Source organism: Lepidochelys olivacea (assembly GCF_965140295.1).
Source record: "Lepidochelys olivacea isolate rLepOli2 genome assembly, chromosome: 7".
Classification (NCBI taxonomy): domain Eukaryota; kingdom Metazoa; phylum Chordata; order Testudines; family Cheloniidae; genus Lepidochelys; species Lepidochelys olivacea.
Window position 1 is genome coordinate 19,072,523 of NC_140417.1, and position 22,368 is coordinate 19,094,890.

Consider the following 22,368-nt stretch of genomic DNA (forward strand, 5'->3'; position numbering starts at 1 on the left):
CTATGCTGCTCTTAGTCCCTGCCCCTCAAACTAGTGTAGGGATATGTATTCAGGTGACATTTCAGAAGACCATTAAAAAGGCTTATTCCTTTACTATTATTAAGTAAACGCAAAATGAGTGATGTCCCCTACATTCAGGAAGAGGAAATAATTCTCTGAAGATTGCATTCCAGATGCTATGCTCCAACACTGCAAGCTTCAGGTGCAGGTATCCCATCTTGTAGTTAGAGCAGAATCTTTACTTTGCTCTAAAGCATTAGGTGTATTCACTCTACTAGCAAAGAATAATACCTGTTAATGGATGCAAGTCATCTATACACAGTATAGAGGTGCAGCATCACTCAATTTTAAAAAAAAAAGCTATACACTTTTTTGAATGCATACTTCCAAACTTCTTAACTACAAGAACTTGCTAAGATTGCAGGCAAGTGCCCAAATCAGGAATATTTATACTAGTCTTAACCATACAGCATGGTGTACTACTATACTTCCTGGAATATTAGTGTTCCTTAACAGAAGGAGCAGTGGGGCAATTCAAGGGGTGCTGTGCTCCCATTCCCTTTTCAGCTTCTTACTGTATTTAAATTCAACATGCTCCGTATAGTTTCTCCACCCCCCATGGAACAGGAAGTGAACAGGCAGTTTAGAAATGCTCTAGCCAAAGTGTAACAGTACTGAGTATAGTAGCCCCTCCCCCCACATTAGCAGCCTCATTTTGAAGTCAATAAGCTTTCTACACTTACACTATGAAAAAGACTAATTCAGTACCAGTGCAACTTCACACCATAGTTATAGTGCAGTTCCTTCCCTCCATCTTTTTAAGAACAGCACCAAGGGAAAACTGACACACTCAGTCTGCCTTTAATCTCACTTTTTCACTAGTATTTTATAGGGAGATCAGCTTTATTGATATCTGGTCTGATAAAGACTTAATACAACCATTCAACACACACCACCACATTGTGGATTTTTGTATTTTATTAAATACAGTTACACAAAGGAGGAGCCCATTTATTCATTTTCCTCACTGCGCAGTCTGGCATTTGGATTGGTGATCTTGATAGCAAGCTGAGCTGCTCGCTCTACAATTACCTTGCGGTTCTTGGAGGAAACATTGTGAGCAATCTCTGCACAATAAGACCTATTAAAATATGGATAGAGAATCAATATTTCAGCAGCATAAAGCAGGCCAATATTCAATTCACAGTCTAGGAAAAAAGATCTCCCCCTTTAAGCAACACAAGAATGGAAACATTGAGTTAAGTGTGCATGCATTCTGTTGGGAAAGAACAAGCAAGCAGCTCTAAGTAAAAATAAATATTTGAAGAACCAAATATAGCATTAATTGGTGTCCAATGAGAATTAATGATTCAGGCAGTTAGAAATAAACAGCTTAAAGTGTACACAGTGCCTCTTGTGAGACACTCCTCTGCAACATTCTTCTGGACTATTTATAACTAGGACTAAATAGGCTTAAATTTGAATGTAAACATTAAATCTAAATTCTGAAACACCATGTTAATTAAAGATCAGTTTAGGTTTTAAGCTGGTATTTTAGCAAAATCTACAAGTTTAACAGCCCACAAACATTCCACTTGCACTTCGTTTCCTTTCTCATCTGTCTACTGCAGTAGATGAACTCTTGTAGTAGGACAGTGTGTCAAATCACATGATATTAGTACCAGCTTCCTGATCCCAAGTAGCAACACACTCCCCATCTCTGCTACCGAACTGTCTACAGTTCTCTTCTTCAAATGTCAACTGCATTTTCTTCTCCTGATCCCATTTCTCTGCATTATCCCTATAACATCCTAGGGTCAAGTTACTGCTGGAATAAGGCAGCACAGATCCAATGAAAACATTTAAGTTGCATCCACTCATGCCAGTTGCAACTCAGGCCCTACCACCGATAATTCCAGCTCAGTTTAGTTACAGCAAAATGTAATCGGTAGTGAGAAAATGCAATTCAAAATATACCAGGGACCAAATAGGTTTCCTACAATACACAAAAGTCAGATGCATTTACAAGGGTAAAAGGTGACTGTTTAAACAATTAAGTTTGACATTTTATAAAGCCTCTATTAGCTAGTACATATGCCTATGATCTTCTGCTTGTGCAATTTTTAGCAAATATTATATTAAGAAAAATGCAAACACATGATTCCTAAATCAATACTGTCTTTCCAGCACCTAAATGTCAAGTTAATGAAAGTAAATCCATCTGCCTAGTACTATTTCCTAGGATGCTGCTGCAGCAGTTTGTAGACATTGAAATATTCAGCACATTGCCAAAGCAGACCCTGACTTTGATGTGATATTAAAACCAAATCATGATACTTAGCTATCGTTACAGTTAATAAGTTTAAGTACTGAAATAAGTTAAAAGGAAGGTTGTTGTATCCCCATCACTGGAATTTTTAAAGAACAGATTAACTAGGCCTTTCCTGACAGTGGTTTCTCTATACTTGGTCCTGCTCAGCACTAGTTAGTGAGGACTACACGACTTCTCCAGGGCCCCTCCACCCTACATTTTTATGGTTCTATAATGTAGTTACTCAGGAAACCTGTCTCACAGGAATAAGATCAATCTACAAAAAGCAGAGTTTAGGGTTTGTTTAATCAAAGGTCAAAATTACTTCTAGCCTTTGAATGTTTGATCATAAAATGATCTTCTCCTAAAGGCTGAAGACGATGCACTGTACTTAAATAGAATGTTTAACATCCCAGGAAGAGGACATGATTGAAGGGGAAACAAGAAGGCAGGTACAGCCAAGATTCTGTTTTTAATCAAGGTGTTCTCAACCTCTCTCCACCTAGGACCCCAAAACTCAAATACAACCTTGATTTTTAACCTCAATTCCCAAAATCCTTTATGGTCAAATCTTACAGTCCTTTGGTGTTCGAAAAAGAACTGTGGTATTACAGGAACAGCAAGAAACCATGGCTTGGTTTTGAGTTGGAGGGTGAAGGCTGGTCAGCAAGTTGATATTGCTGAGGGACAGGAATGCTGTACAAGGGTAGTTAGAGCAGTTGCGGGGTAGGGCTAGTTTAGTTTCATCCCCTCCCACATTCTGCTCCAGTAAAGTTCCACTTAGAAATGTCAAGGAGTCAAATACTTTGACAAGCAGGACTACATGTTCATCCTCTTATTCATAGGTCAGTAGTGTTCAAAGGCCTCCAAACATGATTGAGGCTCCAATGAGCCAAGGCCCTGAATAACGGCATGGTGCTTCCTGGGAGCAAAGCATGGTATAGATGGGCAAGAAGAGGGAGTAGCTCCAGCAAGAGGCAAAGGCAGGAGAAAGAGAGAACAGATCATCTCACTCGGGCTTAAAAATCTAGCAGTTTCTAACTATTTCACTAGATCTCTCCCCTCCCTTGCAACCTGCCCGGACTCCTGCTCCCCACCCCGCCCCTTGAGAACCTTGATTTTGATCACAAAATTACAACAGAACTGAAGTGTAAACCTGCATCACAGAATACCAGGGTAGGTTAAGAGATCTTTCCCAACTTACTTGTTACTCATCATCAGCACCTCAAGTTCTTTGACATTGTGGACCAAAAACTTTTTGAATCCGGTGGGCAGCATATGTTTCGTCTTTCTATTGCTACCATAGCCAATGTTGGGCATCAAGATTTGGCCCTTGAACCTCCTGCGAGCTCGGTTATCGATACCTCTTGGTTTACGCCAGTTGCGCTAGGGAAATGCACGGAAGTTTTAAGAATACAATTGCACAATCATGAAGAATAAATGCAAAGATTCAGGGTGGACGTGGTCTTTTTCATTCAAAAATTTCTCATCCTACAACATTACAAGCACATCTGCAAGGAACCTCTACCATAGTGTTATTAAAGAAAATCCACATTTCTGATTCTTGATAATTAAAGGTACTTTTTATGTTTTACTTCATAACAGCTCCTAAATATAATCACGCCTCAGACTTTAAGATTTAAACACTCCAATTTTTTTTTTGGTCAGAGGGATGCATACCTTGATCTTGACATAGCGATCCGATTGATGGCGGATGAACTTCTTGGTTCTCTTCTTGACGATCTTAGGTTTCACCAGGGGTCGGAGGGCAGGCATGGTGTCTAAAATAGATAAAACAGGGATAAGAAAGAACACAAAACAAGATGGCAATAAGTTATCTCAACCAAACCTGTAGCAGATTGCCTTCCATTAACTAGCCACTTCCAAAGCTAGTAATGGAATGGGTATTCCTCTGCAGTAGTTCTCCCTCCTGCTTCCGAAGCTGGAAGAGTACTGAAAGCTCTCCAGATGCGGTCCCGGGGAGGTCCCATTTTGCTCACACAAGTCAAAATTATTTGGGAATAAAATGTCTTTGCAAGTCATGTAGACCTTCAACAAGATGTTTTTAGGAGCTTAATTCCCAAATGATCCTGCCCATCCTCCCAATTCTGTGGTTGTTGCTGGACTCCTTCCAATTTGTGCCCAAACTGCTGAGTCAAAAAGCCATCCTTGCAGCACGTACTAGTCTCCATTCCATACAAACTAGAAAAGAAAATATAATCTTGCACCCCATCCCAGCTAGAGCTCTTCAGCATCACCTCAGCAGATGCTATTTCAACTTGAGTTGTCCATTGAAGAACTTTTTGGTTTCTCCTATGCAATGCAATAACTCCCTCTAGCATTGACCCTCAAGGGCTTTCCCTTACCCACAGCAAGGCTCCCACTTCCACTGGCCAACACAGAGGCTTATGCAACCACTTTAAATTGGGATTTCCAGTGCGATCTTGGTTGACTACCGGTGAACGATGCTCAGCTAGGATGTTCAGCACAGTAGTATAAAGAGAGTAGATGAGTGACCGCGCGGCCATCACTCGTGTGAGTAAATTGCCACTCAGAGGGAGGAGGGCATTTGGGGGGGATCCTACAGCCAAGCCCTTGTGCTGGTTTGTAGGTTTCCATTACGCCTCGCTCCCCCACGCCCCAAGCAGTTCTCTTGCTACCGGGTTTCCAGGCGCGCAGCCGAGGCGACGCTGGAGCCCCTGCGGGGGTGGGGGGGACAATGCCCCGCTTCCCCAAGCTGCAGCCCCGGCGCCCCCAGAATTCAGAGAACCCCGCCCCCGTCTGGCCCAGAGCGGGGAGAAGGAAGAAAGCTCCGGTCACCAGCGCCGGGGGGTCGCCTGCTCTACTCCCTGCTTTCCCCCAGGGCCGGCGAGCGAGGCCACCCCTTCGGCCGCGGAGCCCAGAACTCGCCCCTCCCGGCGCGGCCCCCCACAGCCCCAAGCTCGCCAACCCCCCTTTCCCTGGATCCCGAACCCGGCTCCGCGGCCTGGGCTCCGCGGCCGCAATAATCCACCCCCGCCGGGAAATACCCCGGCGCGCTAAAGCAGGGGGCCGCCAACGGGCCTCGGGAGACTGCAGGGCCAGGCTAGCAGGTCCCCCAGGCACCGATGGCGACGGATCCGGCCGGGCGCGGGACTTACCAGTTGGTAATGGCGGCCACCCTGAGAGGCAGCGCCGCTGAGAGAGAGCGAGCGGAAGAGCGCGCGGGCTGATGAGGTGACTCCTGAAGGTCCTGGCAGGCCAGATCCCTGATCACGACCCAGAAAGGGGGAATCTGAACCAGCCTCCTAACCGTGATAACTACGCTGGTTAGATGAAGACCAAAGAGTATTTATTTCAGAGCATAACAGTTGTTAAAATGACTCGTAGTTTTTCTACAATAATAGCAACTATAATCTGCCAGGACCTGTCCCAAACAACTTCCGTCAACGGCATCGGCAACTGCCAGAGGAGCGAGAATGAAGCTACTTCCGCCAGTACTGATACAACTGTCTGAGGGCCATCTAGTGGCAGGTTTCGGATACTGCAGATTTGATGCCACATGGCACCCAAGGGCAGATTACTGAGCTTTTTTGCCTGTATTAATTTATTTACTTTTTTCATTTAATTAACACTGTTTTTTTCCTGCGTCTTCAAGGGAAATTGTCAGGTAACAAAGCTCCAAATATGGATTGTTGGTTGCATAAAATGTTGCTTTACAAAATCAATATTTTATAATAATGTAATACTAATAGAGATACCCATAGCAACTCTTCACGATGTATTTTCTATTAATATAAAGTATTTTTCTTAGGTTTTTGGGGAAGTTTCCAGATAAAATATTTCTTAAATGTCTGTTTCTTGCTAGTGTTGTCAACTTTTGCTGTTTTTATCACAGGTCACAAACTGTGGTGTTTTTCTCAAAGCTCTCCCTGTAGGCAATGTTTAATTTTCTGCGTTTTACTTAGGTTTCAGTCCTCCTGCAACTGGATCTAAGTGGATCATGCAATTAGTAATATTTCTGGACAGGATGTAAAACTAAGCTGGGAAGTTTTGGCTGCCCTGGTGATTAAAAACCACCTGGCACTTATGACAAGACTAGCTCTTCACCCTGAGGATATAACCAAATCTAGGTACAATAACTGCATTCTGTGTTCCTACATTGCCCTTGCAATTCTAGTTTTTAAAATGTATCCCTTAGTTCCCTTCCTAAAAATAGGCTTTGGGATAATTTGACAGTCACTACAGGTTACCAGCAAAGGAAGAAATTGGTATTTTTCTAATAATTTTACTTTAGGGTGAGGTTACCCTATATGGCTACCCTATAAGTCCATAGGGCCACAGGAGGTAGTTTGCTGCCTCTCTTATGGCATGCACCTAGGAGGTCCAGGTACCTACTGTGATAGGGCTAAACCATAAAATGAAATGAATCAATGGATTCTAAACAGGGACTCAAGTGGGGCTCTGTTAAGTGGATGTACTTTTAGAGAACCTTGGGACTAGAATGTTCTTAAAGCTTTCAATGGTATATCAAGTCTTTGGGAACATATTTTATCTGTTTATATCTTTTCCTTCAGAATCCCATTTATACCCTTGCTAAGCTTGTTTGAGGATTCTATCATATTTTTGTAAGATCCTATCTCTATCCTCTCCTGTCGAGATATTCTAGTTCTAGGTTCCAGTCTTGCAAGCACCTATGTATCTGTTTTAACTTTAAACTCCTGAGTAGACTCCTGGAAGTTAATGGGACTACTCTTGTGCTTAATGTTCAGTATCTGCATAAAGGGGGCCCTAATTATGGCTTTAAGCTCTGTATGGAGCAGGGGTTATTTGAGGAGCACAGACTGAGAAGTTGTAAAGACTACCACACCAACCTGCTTGCTGGTGCATTTCAGTAGTAGCAGATGATGCCTGCAAAGCACTCTGGGATCTCTTGGGATGTTATACTTTGTAATTTTCTGTTAAAATAGCAGTACACCACTGGTCATTTGCTCCTGGTCCCAAATCTCCCCAGCAGTGCTGCTGATCGCCAGTTAACGTTCCACTCAAGCCCAATCAGTATTAACACATGCTGGCGCATTCTCTTGAATTTTACTTGGGTCACTCAGCAATGAACTAGGTGCATTCAACCTGCTCAGCAGACATCACCGTTAGAATTTTAAACTCTGAAAGTTTCCAATGTGACTAGTGATTTAACAATTTGAATAAACCCATTTATTGTTTCATATGTTCAAAGGCCAGAAGGGGCCATTGTGATCATCTACTCTGACCTCTTACACAGCACAGGCCAGTGACCTTTTCCAAGATCATTCTTAGAGCAGATCTTTTTTTTAAAAAAAAAAATCCATCATGTACATTGTATTTTATGAATAAAGCCATCACTTAATGTAAAAAACAACCTTGATCTTTATTTTTGAGGCATTTTTGTAACTACACTTTTCTGATTGCTTTCAGAGTAGCAGCCGTTGTTAGTCTGTATTTGCAAAAAGAAAAGGAGTACTAGTGGCACCTTAGAGACTAACCAATTTATTTGAGCATGAGCTTTCGTGAGCTACAGCTCACTTCATCGGATGCATTCAGTGGAAAATACAGTGGGGAGATTTATATACACACAGAACATGAAAAAATGGGTGTTATCATACACATCTCTCCTTACAATGTGTATAACACCCATTTTTTCATGTTCTGTGTGTATATAAATCTCCCCACTGTATTTTCCACTGAATGCATCCGATGAAGTGAGCTGTAGCTCACGAAAGCTCATGCTCAAATAAATTGGTTAGTCTCTAAGGTGCCACTAGTACTCCTTTTCTTTTCTGATTGACACCAGCTATTCACAGTACTGTGAGGTGCGTAACATTCACTGTTCTAAAGTTTTTCTATTTACTAACTAGCCTGTTCATAAATATTTTCAAGGAAAGATCTTTATGCCTGGAACTGTCTGGTTAAATTTTATACAGCATAGCTAAATAACCATAATCCATGTTACTGAGAGATCTCCATAAATTCCATTTGGCTGCTACATGTACTGTGTTTTGAAGAAAGAAGATACAGTTCAAAATGAATTGCTAAAACATGCATTCCGTATAGTATGAAAACTCTGCGTCAGAACCTGCTGTTGAAAGATGTTTTAAAATAAACTTTCCTTCCCTGTGGGATTTGCTTTTTCTTTTCTGTTGTTGTTGCAGGGGCAGAGTGGGCAAGGAGAGGAGAAAGGTACATTTATTTATTTATATCTATATTTATATTTAAATCTTTCATCAGCCTGTTAAATTAAATTGGGGTCACTACCCCCATCTCTGGCTGAGCAGGTGGCAGTTAAAGATCCCATCATTCTCTCAAAGGGGCCGGGATAAGACCAGTGTCCCAACAACCAGTGTTCCTTCTCTCATCGTCTAGTGTCCTCAAGCTGTGTGAGAATTAGCAGGTTTCAAGTGTTGGTCCATCGAGACATTTTTATCACGGAAACCGAAATCCTTCTGAACAGGTACAGTGTGGGCAGCAGGAAGGCAAGTTTCCCCTGCCCTTCCACACCCATGTGCCTTGACCCTGACCTCTATGGGTGTGACAGGTTAGTTTAGTCACCATCATGGTCCACTCACTCTTCCATCCCAAGGCTGCCAATAAGCGGGGTTAGTTGTGATGGCATTTTTTATGATTTGGACCTATCTGCTGGTGGAAACTAGACTAAGACTTGCCAAGTGCATTTTACATGGGTCACCAAAGAGCTGGATTTGAATCACAGGAACAGAGGAATTGCCAGATTCAATCAGATCTGAGTGTAGTATCCTGTCTTGGACAGGTTTCAGAGTAGCAGCCGTGTTAGTCTGTATTCGCAAAAAGAAAAGGAGTACTAGTGGCACCTTAGAGACTAACTAATTTATTTGAGCATAAGCTTTCGGGAGCTACAGTATCTCACAAAAGCTTATGCTCAAATAAATTGGTTAGTCTTTAAGGTGCCACAAGTACTCCTTTTCTGTCTGTCTTGGACAGTGGCTACTACCAGACGCTTCAGTGGAAAGTGCAAGAAACTCTACAGTAGATGGATGTGTAATAATCTGACCCCCCAAATTAGGTTTTATCCTGATCCTTAATAGTTAGAATTTGTTTTCTGTCTTGAAGCATGAGGTTAATATCTCTCCCAGAATTTTTATTTAGCATTAACTATTATAAGTCTAGTTATTCTTGTTATCTTTGAGTGCTCCATCTCTTTTTGAATCTTACTACATTCTTAGCCTAAACAATGTCTTGTGGTGACGAGTTCCACAGTCTAATATTATCAGTTTTGAATTTGCCACCTTTCAGTTTCATTGAATACCCCCAGGTCTTGTGTTCTGAGTCACAAGGAACAGAAACTTGCCAATCTAGAAGTGAACTGCTCTGTATTTCATTGTCTATCAAGTCCCCCATAACTTTGGGAATGCATACTTTTATAGCTTTATATTGCTTATGATGGTGGCCTAAGTCCATGGAGGTGACTGAGGGATCACAAAGCTTTCATTATGCATAGTATTACTGTCCCAGACAACATCAATACTTTTGAGTCTCAGTATTTCCATAGGTCACGTATCCCTGGTCACTGATTGGCCAGCTGCGGTGTGGGTTGTAGATGCCAGGATAGACAGGTGGTGTTGGACGAACATAGCTGAACAGGGCATGCTCCTGATTAGGCTCTATCTGTGGGAGATAAATACGCAGCTTGTCCAGAAGGTGACCTGGCCAGAAGTTATTGTCGTGAGACTTGTAGCTCAGATTGGACCACTTCACGTGCAGACGTCTGAAAAATATGAGCTAAATAATCAATAACATATTTTTATAATGCCTTTCACTTAAAGAAACCAAAATGCTCAATTAATTATATTCATTGTCCAGGGATTTCTTTAGCCATCGCTGAAATACAGCCAGTTGTGGGGTGGAATGTGGCAGCTGTTTAACAGGAACATGGCAGAACAGCTCAGGATAGAAAGTGGCAGAGAGCCACAGACTGAAATAAAACCATAGTCATGGGTGGCAGGTATCATAGGTTGGGGGAGGCTGTGCCTCCCCAAACAGCCTGCTGTGGCCCCGGCCATGCTCTTCTCCCATTCCCCTCCTGCAGTGCCCGACGCTCTGCCCTGGCCCAGGCTGGCTGGGGCTGGGCAGCCTGCCGCAAAGACTTGGGGCAGCTGGCGCTGGGGCCGTGCTGCCCACCTAGAGCTCGGACTGTGCCACCGGCAGCCAGGCGCTGGTGGTGCTGCGGCCGTGCCACCCAGCGCTTTGGGGCTGGGGCACTGCGTCTGTGCTGCCCAGTGGCCCAGTGCTGGGGGTGCTCTGGGCTCCTGTGGGGAAAGGGGGCTACCCTCCCCCAATGGCTGGGTCACTGGCCACCCATGACCACAGTAAAAATGCAGGTAGAATTATATTAAATTATATGTATTTATAACCCACCATATGGCCACCCATATTCTGGTACAAGTGCATCTACATCTGAGGTTATAGCAATATACCTACTCTGTAAAACTATACCAGTATAACTGGTAAAACTCTCCCATACTGACAAGGCTTCAGAACTCCAGTAGCTTCTGATGAAAGCTGTGTCTGACTGGTTGTTGGGAAAAAGTGTTCTTGAAGCCAGCCTAGCTATTGGTTATCTCTGCTTCACTGTTATATATGGAGTAAACCATTCTCTGCACAGACCTTGTTAACTGTTCATAATCCTCAAATGACATCCAGCTGCCTCTGTGTGCCTTCCGCTTTCCATGCATTCTAGCAGGGAAGATAAAACAGGAATCGTTTCAAACTGTGAATACACTTTTTGGTAGAGATCTCAACCAACAGACTGGAAGCTCATTGGGGAAAATTCCCTTGTCTTTCTACTTGTCTGTAAATTATCAGGTGTATCCATGGAGCTACGTAAATAATAATGCAGTGGGAAAAGATTCTGAATAAGTAATTGTACATGTGCTACACGTTCTGTTCAGGTTTTCACCATCATCATAGTACATAAGAATACTTAACATCTGTATAGCACTTGGTAAGTTCAAGGCACTGTACAGACATCAATGAAGCAATCCTCCCAACGCCCCTATGAGGTAGGTGAGTAAATAGCACTAGCCCCTTTGTACAGATGACAACACACATTGACACCAGGGCAACCACACTGCCTTCAGTGCAACCGTGTCAGTGTAACTGAGAGGAGAATCTGGGTCACTCACTGTCATGATCTTATCAGAGACTGCCCCCAAATGTATTTCATCCCACTACAGATACATACCATATTCGGTGCTCTATTGTGTCTCGCCAGAAGGGCCAGCAAAATGAGGTTTGGGTAAAGAAGAATGAATCACAAAATGGCAGCAGGAGTATTTCGACGCATTGAATCTGATTCTTCTCTTACTTACATTCACGTAAGTAGTTGACTTCAGTGGAGTTACACTGTTGTCAAACCAGTGTCAGTAACAGGAGAATTGGGCATAGTGTGTGTGACTTTCCCTTGTGTCTCATGGACACTGGAACACAGGGCCAGCAGTGGAAACTGCTTGCTGCATACCTAAAGCAAACATGGTCATCTGCTATAGCAGTGGTTTTCAAACTGCAGATCGTGACCCAGTACTGGGTCATGGAATGGAAGGCACTGGATCGCGGCGGCTCTGGTCAGCACCGCCGACTGGGCCGTTAAAAGTCCCGTCGGCGGTTCTGCCTGGCTAAGGCAGACTATTCCCTATCTGTTCTGACACTGCGCTGTGCCTCGGAAGCGGCCAGCAGCAGGTCCGGCTCCTAGATGGGGGGGCCACTGGGCTCCGTGCGTGGCCCCTGCCCCGAGCACTGGCTCCGCATTCCCATTGTCTGGTTCCCAGCCAATGGGAGTGTGTGTGCGGGGGGAGGCGGGGGACGCTGCCTGCGGGTGAGAGCCTTCCGGAGCCACTTGTGCACTTCTGCCTAGGAGCCAGGCCAGCTGCTGGCCGCTTCCAGGGCACAGTATGGTCTGTGGTGCCAGGGGAGGCAGGAAGCCTGCCTGTGCACCCCTGCTGCGCTGCTGACCGGGAGCCGCCTGAGGTAAACCTGCACCCCAATCCCCTGCCCCAGCCCTGAGCTCCCTCCAAACCCGGAGCCCCTTCCTGCACCCCAAACCCCTCATCCCTGGCCCCACCCCAGAGCCTGCACCCAGAGCCCTGACCCCTCCCACACCCTAACGCCCTGCCCCAGCCCAGACCCCCCACACACACCCTGAACCCCCCATTCCTGGCCCCACCCCGCAGCGCTCAGCCCTGTACCCCAACCCTCTGCCCCAGCCCTGAGCTCCCTCCCAAACCCCTCATCCCCAGCTCTGTTGGGTCATGGGCATCAACAATTTTCTTCAACTGGGTCACCAAAAAAAAAGTTTGAAAACCACCGTGCTATAGTGTAGACATGCCCTGGAAGAGACACTTGAGCTAGTGGAGGAAAATTCTCATTCCCCACCAAAACCAACAACTTTTGTTTGCTTGCCTAACCCTCCAAAAAGCCTGAAGCCTGCCTACTGATGTTGTACAAGCATCCCTTTTAAATATTATTAAACTAAGACTGGGGCACCATTGTGTTAGCATTTGACATACGCCAAGTCTCTGCTCCAAAGATCTTACATTCTAAATAGACAAAGGACAAGAAGAGAAACAAAGAAACAGAAAAAGTGAAGTGATTTGCTCAAGGTCACACAGCAGATCAGTGGCAGAAATTGGAAAAGAACCCTGGTCTCCTGACTTCCAGTCCAGTGTTTTAGCCACTAGGCCATGCTGCTGCTTGGAGATAAGTCGCTATAGTTTATAGCCCACTACATGGTCCACTACAGTAGAAACTCTTTGAACAAACCCATTTTTGGCATCCCCTTTTAATGCATTTCTTAATTCTTGTTTGCTTAAAAGCAGTCGTCTTTGGTGGTGACTCCCATCCGTTGTTGTGTAGGGACCCCCTGGCTGTCTGATCTTCCGCACGTATGCTCCTTCTTTTATTATTTTGTCTCCTGGGTACAGCAGGGCTGTCAGGAAAGAACACAGTTAAAAACAAAGCCATAATAACTGTATGGCACATGACCTGCTAAACGTTTTGAATGGATTATGAGCTCGCTGAAGTGAGGGACTAACTGAAATGTGTTGAGTCTGGCGTAGTGCAGGCAGACCCCGTGCAAGCTTAACCTACAGAGCTCTCCCAATGCTCTTCAATCCTGACCTGCAGCACTCCCGCTATTCCAGTCCTGCTCCATCCCACATGTGCCAGACCATCTCTTGTCTTCACCTGCGGTATCTCTTGCTCTGCTGAGCTGGAATCTCCTAACACTGCTCTACCCCAGGAGCCTCAATCCTGATCTGGAGCACCCCTTGCTATTCCAATCCTGCCCTAGCTCTCTCAATGTATTTTAATCCTAACCAGCAGCATCCACTGCTAGACCAGTCCTGTTGCTGTACACGGAACTGCAAATACCCCTCATTCTTCACCTATCTACTTAAGCGTCTGTTTCCCACCCTAAAATAAGAGCCATGCATTTGGGCTGGCGAGCAAAGCTTAGCCTGAATTGTTCTGAGGTAGCACATTTACACCAAGCCCAAGGTTTTGCCTTACCTTTTTCCAGGACCTTTTCGGTAAGTGGAATGTTATATTCTTTGCATAATTTGAGACACTGCAGATAGACCATGTAGCAGGTCCTTCGATGCTTGTCCGTTATTTCCCCCATTTCACTATCCATTGTAGATGGCAAGCAATGTTCATCAATGGCCTTGTTTCCAGATCTCACCAGCCGACAGCATTCCAGCCATTGTATTGGGTTGACCTTCGCCTGCAAGTAAATGGCAGGTCCCCATTAGTGTAGCTGGATAGAACATTTTCATGGCCAAAGGTCTAAATGAATCCCTGGTGTAATTCCACTCACCTCAGTGAAGTTACGCCAGGGATGAATGTGGCTCATAAGGCACCATTTGTGTGTACAATGGAATTCTGTGCATGCAACATGGGTCACACTGTTTTCATGAGCACAGGCACCGACCGGTTTGTGGATGAAATCCATCTTGGGTAGAGGGCCAGTACAAGGCCCATGCACACTCATATCCTGCATAAGCCCCATTTCAAGTGGTGCATTAGTTGTCTGCACAGGAGTGAATTGCACAAGAGTTTGCACTAGAAAACATTGTGGTCCTATTTTTCGGAGATCTTTTGAAAAACTGAGCCTTATAGTTTTGTTCCCCTTGCTCTTGGAATGTCTTTAGCATTAATTTCCATTACAATGTGTGCCCTGGAGATTCATCAGACCTGGGAGGTGAGATTGTTAGTTTCAGAAGGTGCAAACAGCTGGGCCAATGCACCCTGGTTTTTTTTTTTGTTTGTTTTTTTTAAGAACCTCTCCCAGCAGCAGTGCTACCTAGTGGTTACAGCACACAGTGCTGGGAGCCAGAACTCACTTTTTTGAGTTCTATTCCAACTCTGCTACTGACTCATTGTAAGTCCTGCTGTGGGATATATAGAAAACAAGACAGGACAAAGTACTTGCAGATATCCCATAGGGACTAATCCTGTTTTGGTGAGCAGATGGAGTAGAAAAGATGACCTGGATGGACTTTCCATTCTGGGGATGTGTAGCTCACGAAAGCTCATGCTCAAATAAATTGGTTAGTCTCTAAGGTGCCACAAGTACTCCTTTTCTTTTTGCGAATACAGACTAACACGGCTGTTACTCTGAAATCTTAAATTTAGCGGTGCCTCTCTTTACCCCTCTGTAAGAAAAGGAATAAAATGCCTATACCTCAGAGTGCTGGAGTCAAAATTAATTGTTTATAAAGGGAGAGCGTCAGATAGAAGGTGCTACATACAGAAGGGCAAAAGATTACTGATCAATAATATTCACATTAAAAGCCCTTGGTTTGATTTGTTTTTTCTAAACTGCTATTTCATCCTCAATCTATCAGACACATGGGAAGGCCTGAAATGCAAAGCATAAGTAAATGAATAATTTCTCTGCAGATATGCAGTACCTTCTCCCATCGTTTCCTCTCTCTGCATCTCTTCCCAACCTCCTCCATTTCCTCATAGCTCAGAGGTCTCTGATTCGGCTTGGTGTGGATAAGAGGAACTTCTAACAGCGTTAATTTTGCTCCAGGTTTACTAGGAGCAAGTGGCTGTGTCTCTTTGGTTTTGCCAGCAGCAGATGCTGGACGACTAACACTTTTAGAAAGAGCTTTTTGGGTGTGAAGCCGGGGACATGCTGTAGATTAACAAGAAATGAAGACATTATCTTAGCATGTAGCGGAAAATAAACTTCTGAACTGATCAGAACTCATGAAAGAATGAACTGTGCTTTCTGTGCAAATTTGAGTTAGCAACAGGCTTAGACTGGAACCCTGGATACCAACAGCCTTGAGCTTTGGATCCAGATTTGTTGCCAGACCCGCATTTTACAGCTGAACCCACCTTTAGTTTGAAATGATTCCTTGAAGTGCTTTATTAAAAAGTCTTGAAAGTAAATCTTCCTGGATTTATGTTGACCCTCCTCCCCCGCCACCTTTACAAATGATAACACTTGATTCACAAGAGCTTTACAAAAGAGGATGTGTCATTTATCCACATTTTATACATAGGGAAACTGAGATACAGAGAAGCAGACTGACTTTTACAAGTAAATCTCTGCCGGGGCCAAAATCCAGATCCCCTGATTCCCAATCTCGCAGCTGGACTATGTTACCGCCCACCTTTATTTGAGAGAGAATTTGTTTGACATTAGATAACATTGATCGTACAGCACTGTTTCCCAAAGTGCCCACTGCAAGGAGGACTAGCTGGGGGCAGAGGGAGTGGAGAGACCAGAACTAGCTTGAGGGAGGATGAGGGGGCAGAGGGTGGCAAGAGCTCTCCATTATTCTCCAGACTCTGACTCTCAACTTTCTGTTAAAAAAAAAGGGAGTCTCTCGCTGTTATGGTTTCAGAGAAAACCATCAAAATGTGACCCAAACATAACCGACGCAGGGATGTCTGCCTGAAGTAGCAGGGAGCCTGAAACAATAGCTCTGCTGCGTGAGCTGCTTTGTTCGGTTCAGTGGCTGCTCGTTCAGAAGCCAAGAATGATGCCTTAAATGTCAATATTGTTAACCATTTAAAAGCACGTAAGAAAAGAGAGGGAGGATCATATTATGAAGACTTAAAATAAGGGGAGCCCTTTAACGACACATGGCAGAGATGGAAAGTGGCGTGGTGTCTGATTTCATTTTCCTAAATGAAAGCTCAACTTGCAAATGCTTGGCAAATGCTGCCTTCTGTCACATTCCTTCAGAATCAGACCTTTGTTTCCCAACAACAGTGGTAGAGATAGGTCTGAACTGGGGGAGAACTAAATTGAAACCCTCCAAATAAGTGTTTGTAGGAAACATCTGAGCACAGGACTTGGTGTGAGGCACCCTGAGTTCTGTTCCCAGCTCCAACACTGACTCACCACTGGGCCTTGGGCAAGTCACTTAACCTCTCTGTGCCTCAGTTTACTCAGCTATACAATACAAATAAAGATGCTTACCCCAGTGGGATATTTGTCTTTAATCCTATTACTTTAATAATACTGTGGCCTTCTCTAGTGTCTTTCCTCTGAGGCTCTCAAAGCACTTTAGAAATATAAATTAATTGCTCTGAGGAATAAGTTAATGTTTGCAGGGTATTTTGAAGCTGTAAAGTGCTATGTATTTATCAGCACTTCTAGGTATTTCTCCTTTTACCTCTTGACTGGTGAGACTGTAGCATAAGGTAACACGTGTACCGGGACAAGCTTTCACGTAGAGATGAGCCAAGGAGGTTGGGTTTTGGTTTTGCAAAACCAGGGGTGGCTTGAATCTTGGTTCCATTCTATCCAAACCCCCAGAGTTTGAGTGGAAAGGTATTTGTGTAAAAGGTTCTAGTTTTCAGCCATCTGGCTGGAGGGGGCCAAGAATGTCAACCAAATTCTGGAAGGGATATTAAACTTAGGGTTTAAGCAAATCTCTATTAGTGACCAGGATGAGACCTAATGTGGGGGGCAGATTATCCCACATCTGCTACTGCGGGGATCTTACACGTCATCTGAAGCATCTGGTGCTGCCCATTGTCAGAGACAGGATGTTGTACTAAATGGACCTGGGATTGGACCCATTGTGGCGATTCCCATGCTCCTAAGAATGAAGAATAATTTTCCTACCGCGGGTTCCTTTTTCTTACCTGTTTTTGCCTCCCCAGGTTGTTTCGTCTGATCTCTCATTGTGTCCAACCATATATTTTGACATTCAACCAGATCGTCACTGGTTATATAATTCCCACGTTTTGAAGAAGTAAGGAAGATGATCACATCTTCCAGGTCATTGTCACTGATAGGGACTTTGGCCTGTAAAAAGAAAAAATTTCAAATGTGATCACAATAAGATTGAAGGCTGCCATAAAGCCCTAGGGACCAGTTCTGCAGTTCCTCCGTGTGCACTACTACTATGGTACTGAAAGATGGTGCAGCCTGGTGGCTGGAGAATCACAGAAATGTAGGGCTGAAGAGATCTCAAGAAGTCATCAAGTCCCGCTCCCTGTGCTGTGGCAGGACCATATAAAGCTAGACCATCCCTGACTTTCCAGTGATGGGATTCTACAATCTCCCTTGAACCCTATTCCAGACATTAACTATCCTTAAAGTTAGAATTTTTTTTCTAATATCTAACCTGAATCTCCCTTGCTGCAGATTAAGCCCATTACCTATGGGAATTAAGATCCATGGGTTCTAGTCCCAGCTTTGCCACTGAGAGGCTGGGTGGCCTTGGGCAAGTCACTTTGGCCTTCAGTTTCTCCATCTGCCAAATGTATATTGTTACTATTCATATTAGAGTTGTATCTAATGGCACCATCTGAGATCAAGACTCTGTTGTGGTAGGCACCGTACACATACATTGTAAATGACAGTCTACAGACAAAGGGTGGTATAAAAAGGTGAAGTGACTTACTCAAGTCACACAGCAGGTCCGCAAGACAGCCATGAATAGAACTTGGGTGTCTGGAGTCCAATCCAGTGCCCTCCCCACTGGACTACACTGCTTCTCCATTCACACACTTACCTCACAGCTTGGATTGTGAGGCTTAATTAATGGTCTGTAAAGCATCTTGAGCTCCCTCAGAGTGAAGGAAGCTATATTATCACTGTTATGGAAATCAACAGCAGATCTGAACACAGGGCAGAATCTGAATCGGCCTGTGAGTTTCTTTTGGACAATGTGGCTGTGGATTTCGTCCTCAACTGGGATTCACTCTATCTGGGTTGTGGAGTAAAATCTCTGCAGATTAATTCCCCATAGATCATTTCTAAAATCAGTGTAACCACAGCGAGGGGAGGACCTGTCGTTGTAAGATCAGCCCTTATCATTGGCTTCAGGGGAGCTACTCTAGAGTTACACTGACAGAATTGGGTCAGAATTTCAGCCTTATATTCTTAACCTGTTTTCTGCATACCCCCTTGATAACTTTAATGAAGTCTGATCTCATGAACCGCTTCTTGTCCTTATCCGCCTTCCTGAATAAGTCCACCATCTTGAGCTTTTGTTTGTGCAGAAGGTTATGCAGTGTGATGAGGGACTGGGGATAGGGAGCGTTGATAAGGGGGATGACTCCTCTTTGAGGAGGCAGGTCGTGCTTTGGCAGCAGGGTCTGGAAGAGATTGAAGAATAATCATGAGATCAGTTTTATCCTAATGAGAAATTCAGTCAGGTTTCCTGGCTCAGGACATAGAAATGTGAAGAGTGTAAACTGATGGAGCATCAGCTGGTATAAATCGGTACAGCTCCATTGACATTAATGGAGTTATATTGATTTACACCAGTAAAGGACCTAGCCCTGGCATGTTCCAGGATGACCTTATTTTGGATTCAGTCTTTCCTCACCCTGACTAGAGGCCATATAATCTCCTCTGCCTCCATGGGCAGAGGCAACTGGAGTCCAGGAGGCCTCTGTCCTGGAGACCCACAAGAGGGAAGTGCTTCCTCTGCAGTACTGTTCCACATTTACCCCTGCCCCCAACACTGCCCAAGTCACTCCATGAGGACTACACGTAGTGTAGGTGGTGCTGATGGGAGAGGTAGGGCCAGCTATAGAAAGCTCTGAACTTCCTGGATGCCCAGAGGGGGTAGTGGGGAGGAATTCAGCAGCACCAACCTGCAGGGTCTTTCACCACAGGGTTTTCACTATAATTACTGCAAAAGCTGCATTGCCAGGGCACCATAAGGATACAGGGGAGCAGGGAGTTAGTACAGAGGAACTTCAGATGGACTGCCCTGTGCCCTGTCGATCTGCAGCTTTAATGGATGGAGCTTTCAGCTAATTCCAGGAGAGTGCAGCTGCTGCCCCCAAAGGTAGAATTTCAGAGAAACTCCTCCAGTGCAGCCTGGCTGAATTACCTCTTCCTATGCAGAAGTAACTAGTCTCCAGGGGAACAATCTGAATAGGTTGGTAGTATAATTTTCTCACTTTCTGTAATCTTACTGATGAGAATCTGCAAGGATACCTGACTGATACTAGCACCTATAGAAAGAGAACGGACCTGACTGCCCTCCAATCTCCCTCTGTTTAGCTACAGTTGTTAAATTCAAATGACCAGTGTAAGAGTGAGGTGTGACTTCCAAGGGCTGCAGTGCAGTAATTCAAAGGACAGAGGAATGAGGCATACACTTACTTCAAGATTTTTGGTCGCAGCTAACTGCCTTTTAGCCTTCCTCACTGCTCTGCAGTCTTGTAAGTTTTCCAGGACTCTATCTTCTTGCTCGGAGGTGCAAAGTTTTTGACGTAGCCATTTTTCAACATCCACAAGGCTATCCAATTGAGACCGGAGCTTTCTCCTTTCCGTTATCCAAGCTTCCAGCTTTGGTAGATCATCTGCCTCTGAAGGTTCTTCTGGCATGCGGGGACAGCTTTCTACCTCAGTGTGCACTTGCCAGGCAGCGGCTTCCTCCTTTTCGTCGATGGCAGTGGTCTGAATGGGTTTTGAACCAGCAGAAGCTGGTCTTACCATCAGAGGTGCGATAATAATGCGTCGTCTGGATTTGGGTGGCCCAAATATACTTGGTTTCACTTTAAAGAAAAACTTTGGATACAAATCTCTGAGTCTGTATTGTTTAAAACAGTGCTGTAAGACCAGTTCCGGCTTGACGCTGGTAGTGTCTTTGAGCAAATCTTCCCCAGTCATGGTGTCCCCTTAACTAAAACCAAATGGAATTGTTTCAAAATTCAGTGTTAATTTTGCTTCGGAATATGTGTGGGATCGTTAAAAAAATGACAATGAGCTGAAATCACATATGACCTTCCAAAGCTAAGATGAAATAATACATGATACAATAAAAAGGAACCTAGATGGACACTACTGTGCAGACAATGCTAAGGCCTCCTTATAATAAAATATAAGAAATTAATCATTTGACATTTACATTGCCCCTTTCAGAGCATGGGACGGGGACTCAGGAGACTTGGGTTCAATTCCTGGCTCTGCCTCTGACCTGCTGGGTGACACCTGTAAAATGGGGATAATAATACTGAACTACTTGTAAACCACTTTGAGATCTATGGATGAAAAGTGCAATGGGAAAGCTTGGTATTATAACTATTTCATCAGAAGAGAGGTTGGGGAAGAGTGTCAATATGAAGTTAGAAATGGGCTGGTCTTGTATTATTCTATAGTTTTGGTCCAGTAAAAGACTGCTTTAAACACAGTAATTCATCACACAACAGGCTCCTGAACCCTGGAATCTCTCTAGTCCTGATTTGTGTTTATTAGCATTCACAAAGTATAGGGCATGACATCACAACCCTGGAAGAGGCTCCGGTTATCACGCTAATTTTCTAGTGCTTCATATTGCTTTAGAACAAGTGTAAGAGGTAGCATGCTCCTTGTTATTTGATATGTATGCATGCGTTTCCTGCAGCCACCAGCAAAATGAAATTTGCTTCACTTTATAACATATTAAGCCGCTTCGTCAAGAACCAGATCAGCCAGCTGGGTGTTGCTAATGGCAAGCCGACAACCTCAAGCTGCTGATGGAATTGTTTAAAACGCGGGACTGGACAGCAGGCACTCCTATGCTGAGGCTGGAGTGAGTGACAGCTGCTAAGGTCGCTGCTGTAGCCATCAGACCCAGCATCTCAAGCTAAACCATCTCAGCAGAGTCAAGCCAAAGTGGACCGGCTCTGAGCGAGAAAGGGCTGCCAATGGGCGTGGCGTTGGCACCTTCGCCTTCCCATGCAGCCGCAAAACGGGCCGGGCCAGAGCCCTGTCCTACCTGGCTGCTCCCAGAACAGGCTGGCTGTGCCGCTCCGCGGGCGGGCCAAGTCCGCACCCAGCTCCACCGCGCCGCCCCGTGGGCAGGGAGCGAGGGAAGGCGCCGTTCGCAGGGGGCCCCCCAAGGCTGCCCCGGAGCTCAGGTGGCCGCGGCTGCCCCTCTCAGGGGCACGGGGCGGGAGCAGGACCCCGGGTTCTCCCACGTGCACGTTCGTTGGCGCAGAGCCTGGGAAATGTTGCAGTTTGGAGACCATAGCAACGGCCCCGCGGCCCGGCTCCTGATTGGCTGAGGAGGGATCGGCCTGGAGGTCGTGTAGGCCACGCGTCGCTCTCCCCAGCCCCTGGGCTGGCCGGGAGCAGCGGGAGTCCGCTGGCTGGGACCCCTCAGTTGAGACAGCCCCCTCCCGCTTTGGGCATGGCGAAGGGACCCCTGCCTGGGGCATCCCCAGGGCTGTGAGGCCTCAGGTTCCACGCTCCCTGCCCCGGACACGGTCCCTGCCCAGCGGGGCCCCTTTACACCGCTCCGAGTATTGCCCCAGTCTGAGACTATGCATCAAAACTCCAGTTCTCGCGGCAGCGCAGTCCTGCCGTCTGCATGGAGATGGGTGTGAGCCTTGTTTATAATGACCGAGGAGCACATAGTCAAAGGCTTTTCCCAGCCGAGGGATTTGGCATTTTATTAATATCTATAACGCATAGCTTCTCCAAGTCACAATAGCAGCCAGAGAGGAGGGGGCAGTCCCTGCAGTTGCAAACAGTTGTTTTCACTTCATACTGTACTCTTTTGGTGAAGGGGAAAAACGAATCTCCAGTACATGTTAAT

The 22,368-nt window shown here is 45.1% G+C and overlaps 2 protein-coding genes across 3 annotated transcripts; both read right to left on the reverse strand.

The window, feature by feature from the left end:
- Positions 1-960: 960 nt before the first annotated feature.
- Positions 961-5,603, reverse strand: RPL32 (ribosomal protein L32). Its single transcript, XM_084634010.1, has 4 exons — positions 5,452-5,603; positions 3,992-4,092; positions 3,516-3,697; positions 961-1,141 (listed from the first exon to the last, which is right to left on the reverse strand). The coding sequence occupies exons 2-4, from the start codon at positions 4,085-4,087 to the stop codon at positions 1,012-1,014; spliced, it is 408 nt and encodes a 135-aa protein (XP_084490136.1). The 5' UTR covers positions 4,088-4,092; positions 5,452-5,603; the 3' UTR covers positions 961-1,011.
- A 4,050-nt stretch (positions 5,604-9,653) lies between these two features.
- EFCAB12 (EF-hand calcium binding domain 12) lies at positions 9,654-22,023 on the reverse strand. Of its 2 annotated transcripts, XM_084634721.1 has the most exons (9): positions 21,547-22,018; positions 19,950-20,472; positions 18,734-18,928; positions 17,468-17,630; positions 15,268-15,497; positions 13,865-14,078; positions 13,118-13,283; positions 10,967-11,035; positions 9,654-10,067 (listed from the first exon to the last, which is right to left on the reverse strand). In XM_084634721.1, the coding sequence occupies exons 2-9, from the start codon at positions 20,457-20,459 to the stop codon at positions 9,821-9,823; spliced, it is 1,794 nt and encodes a 597-aa protein (XP_084490847.1). In that variant the 5' UTR covers positions 20,460-20,472; positions 21,547-22,018; the 3' UTR covers positions 9,654-9,820. The 2 variants fall into 2 exon arrangements, with proteins under 2 accessions (XP_084490847.1, XP_084490848.1); XM_084634722.1 differs by lacking the exon at positions 18,734-18,928 and having other exon boundaries at positions 21,547-22,023.
- Between the last annotated feature and the right edge of the window lie 345 nt (positions 22,024-22,368).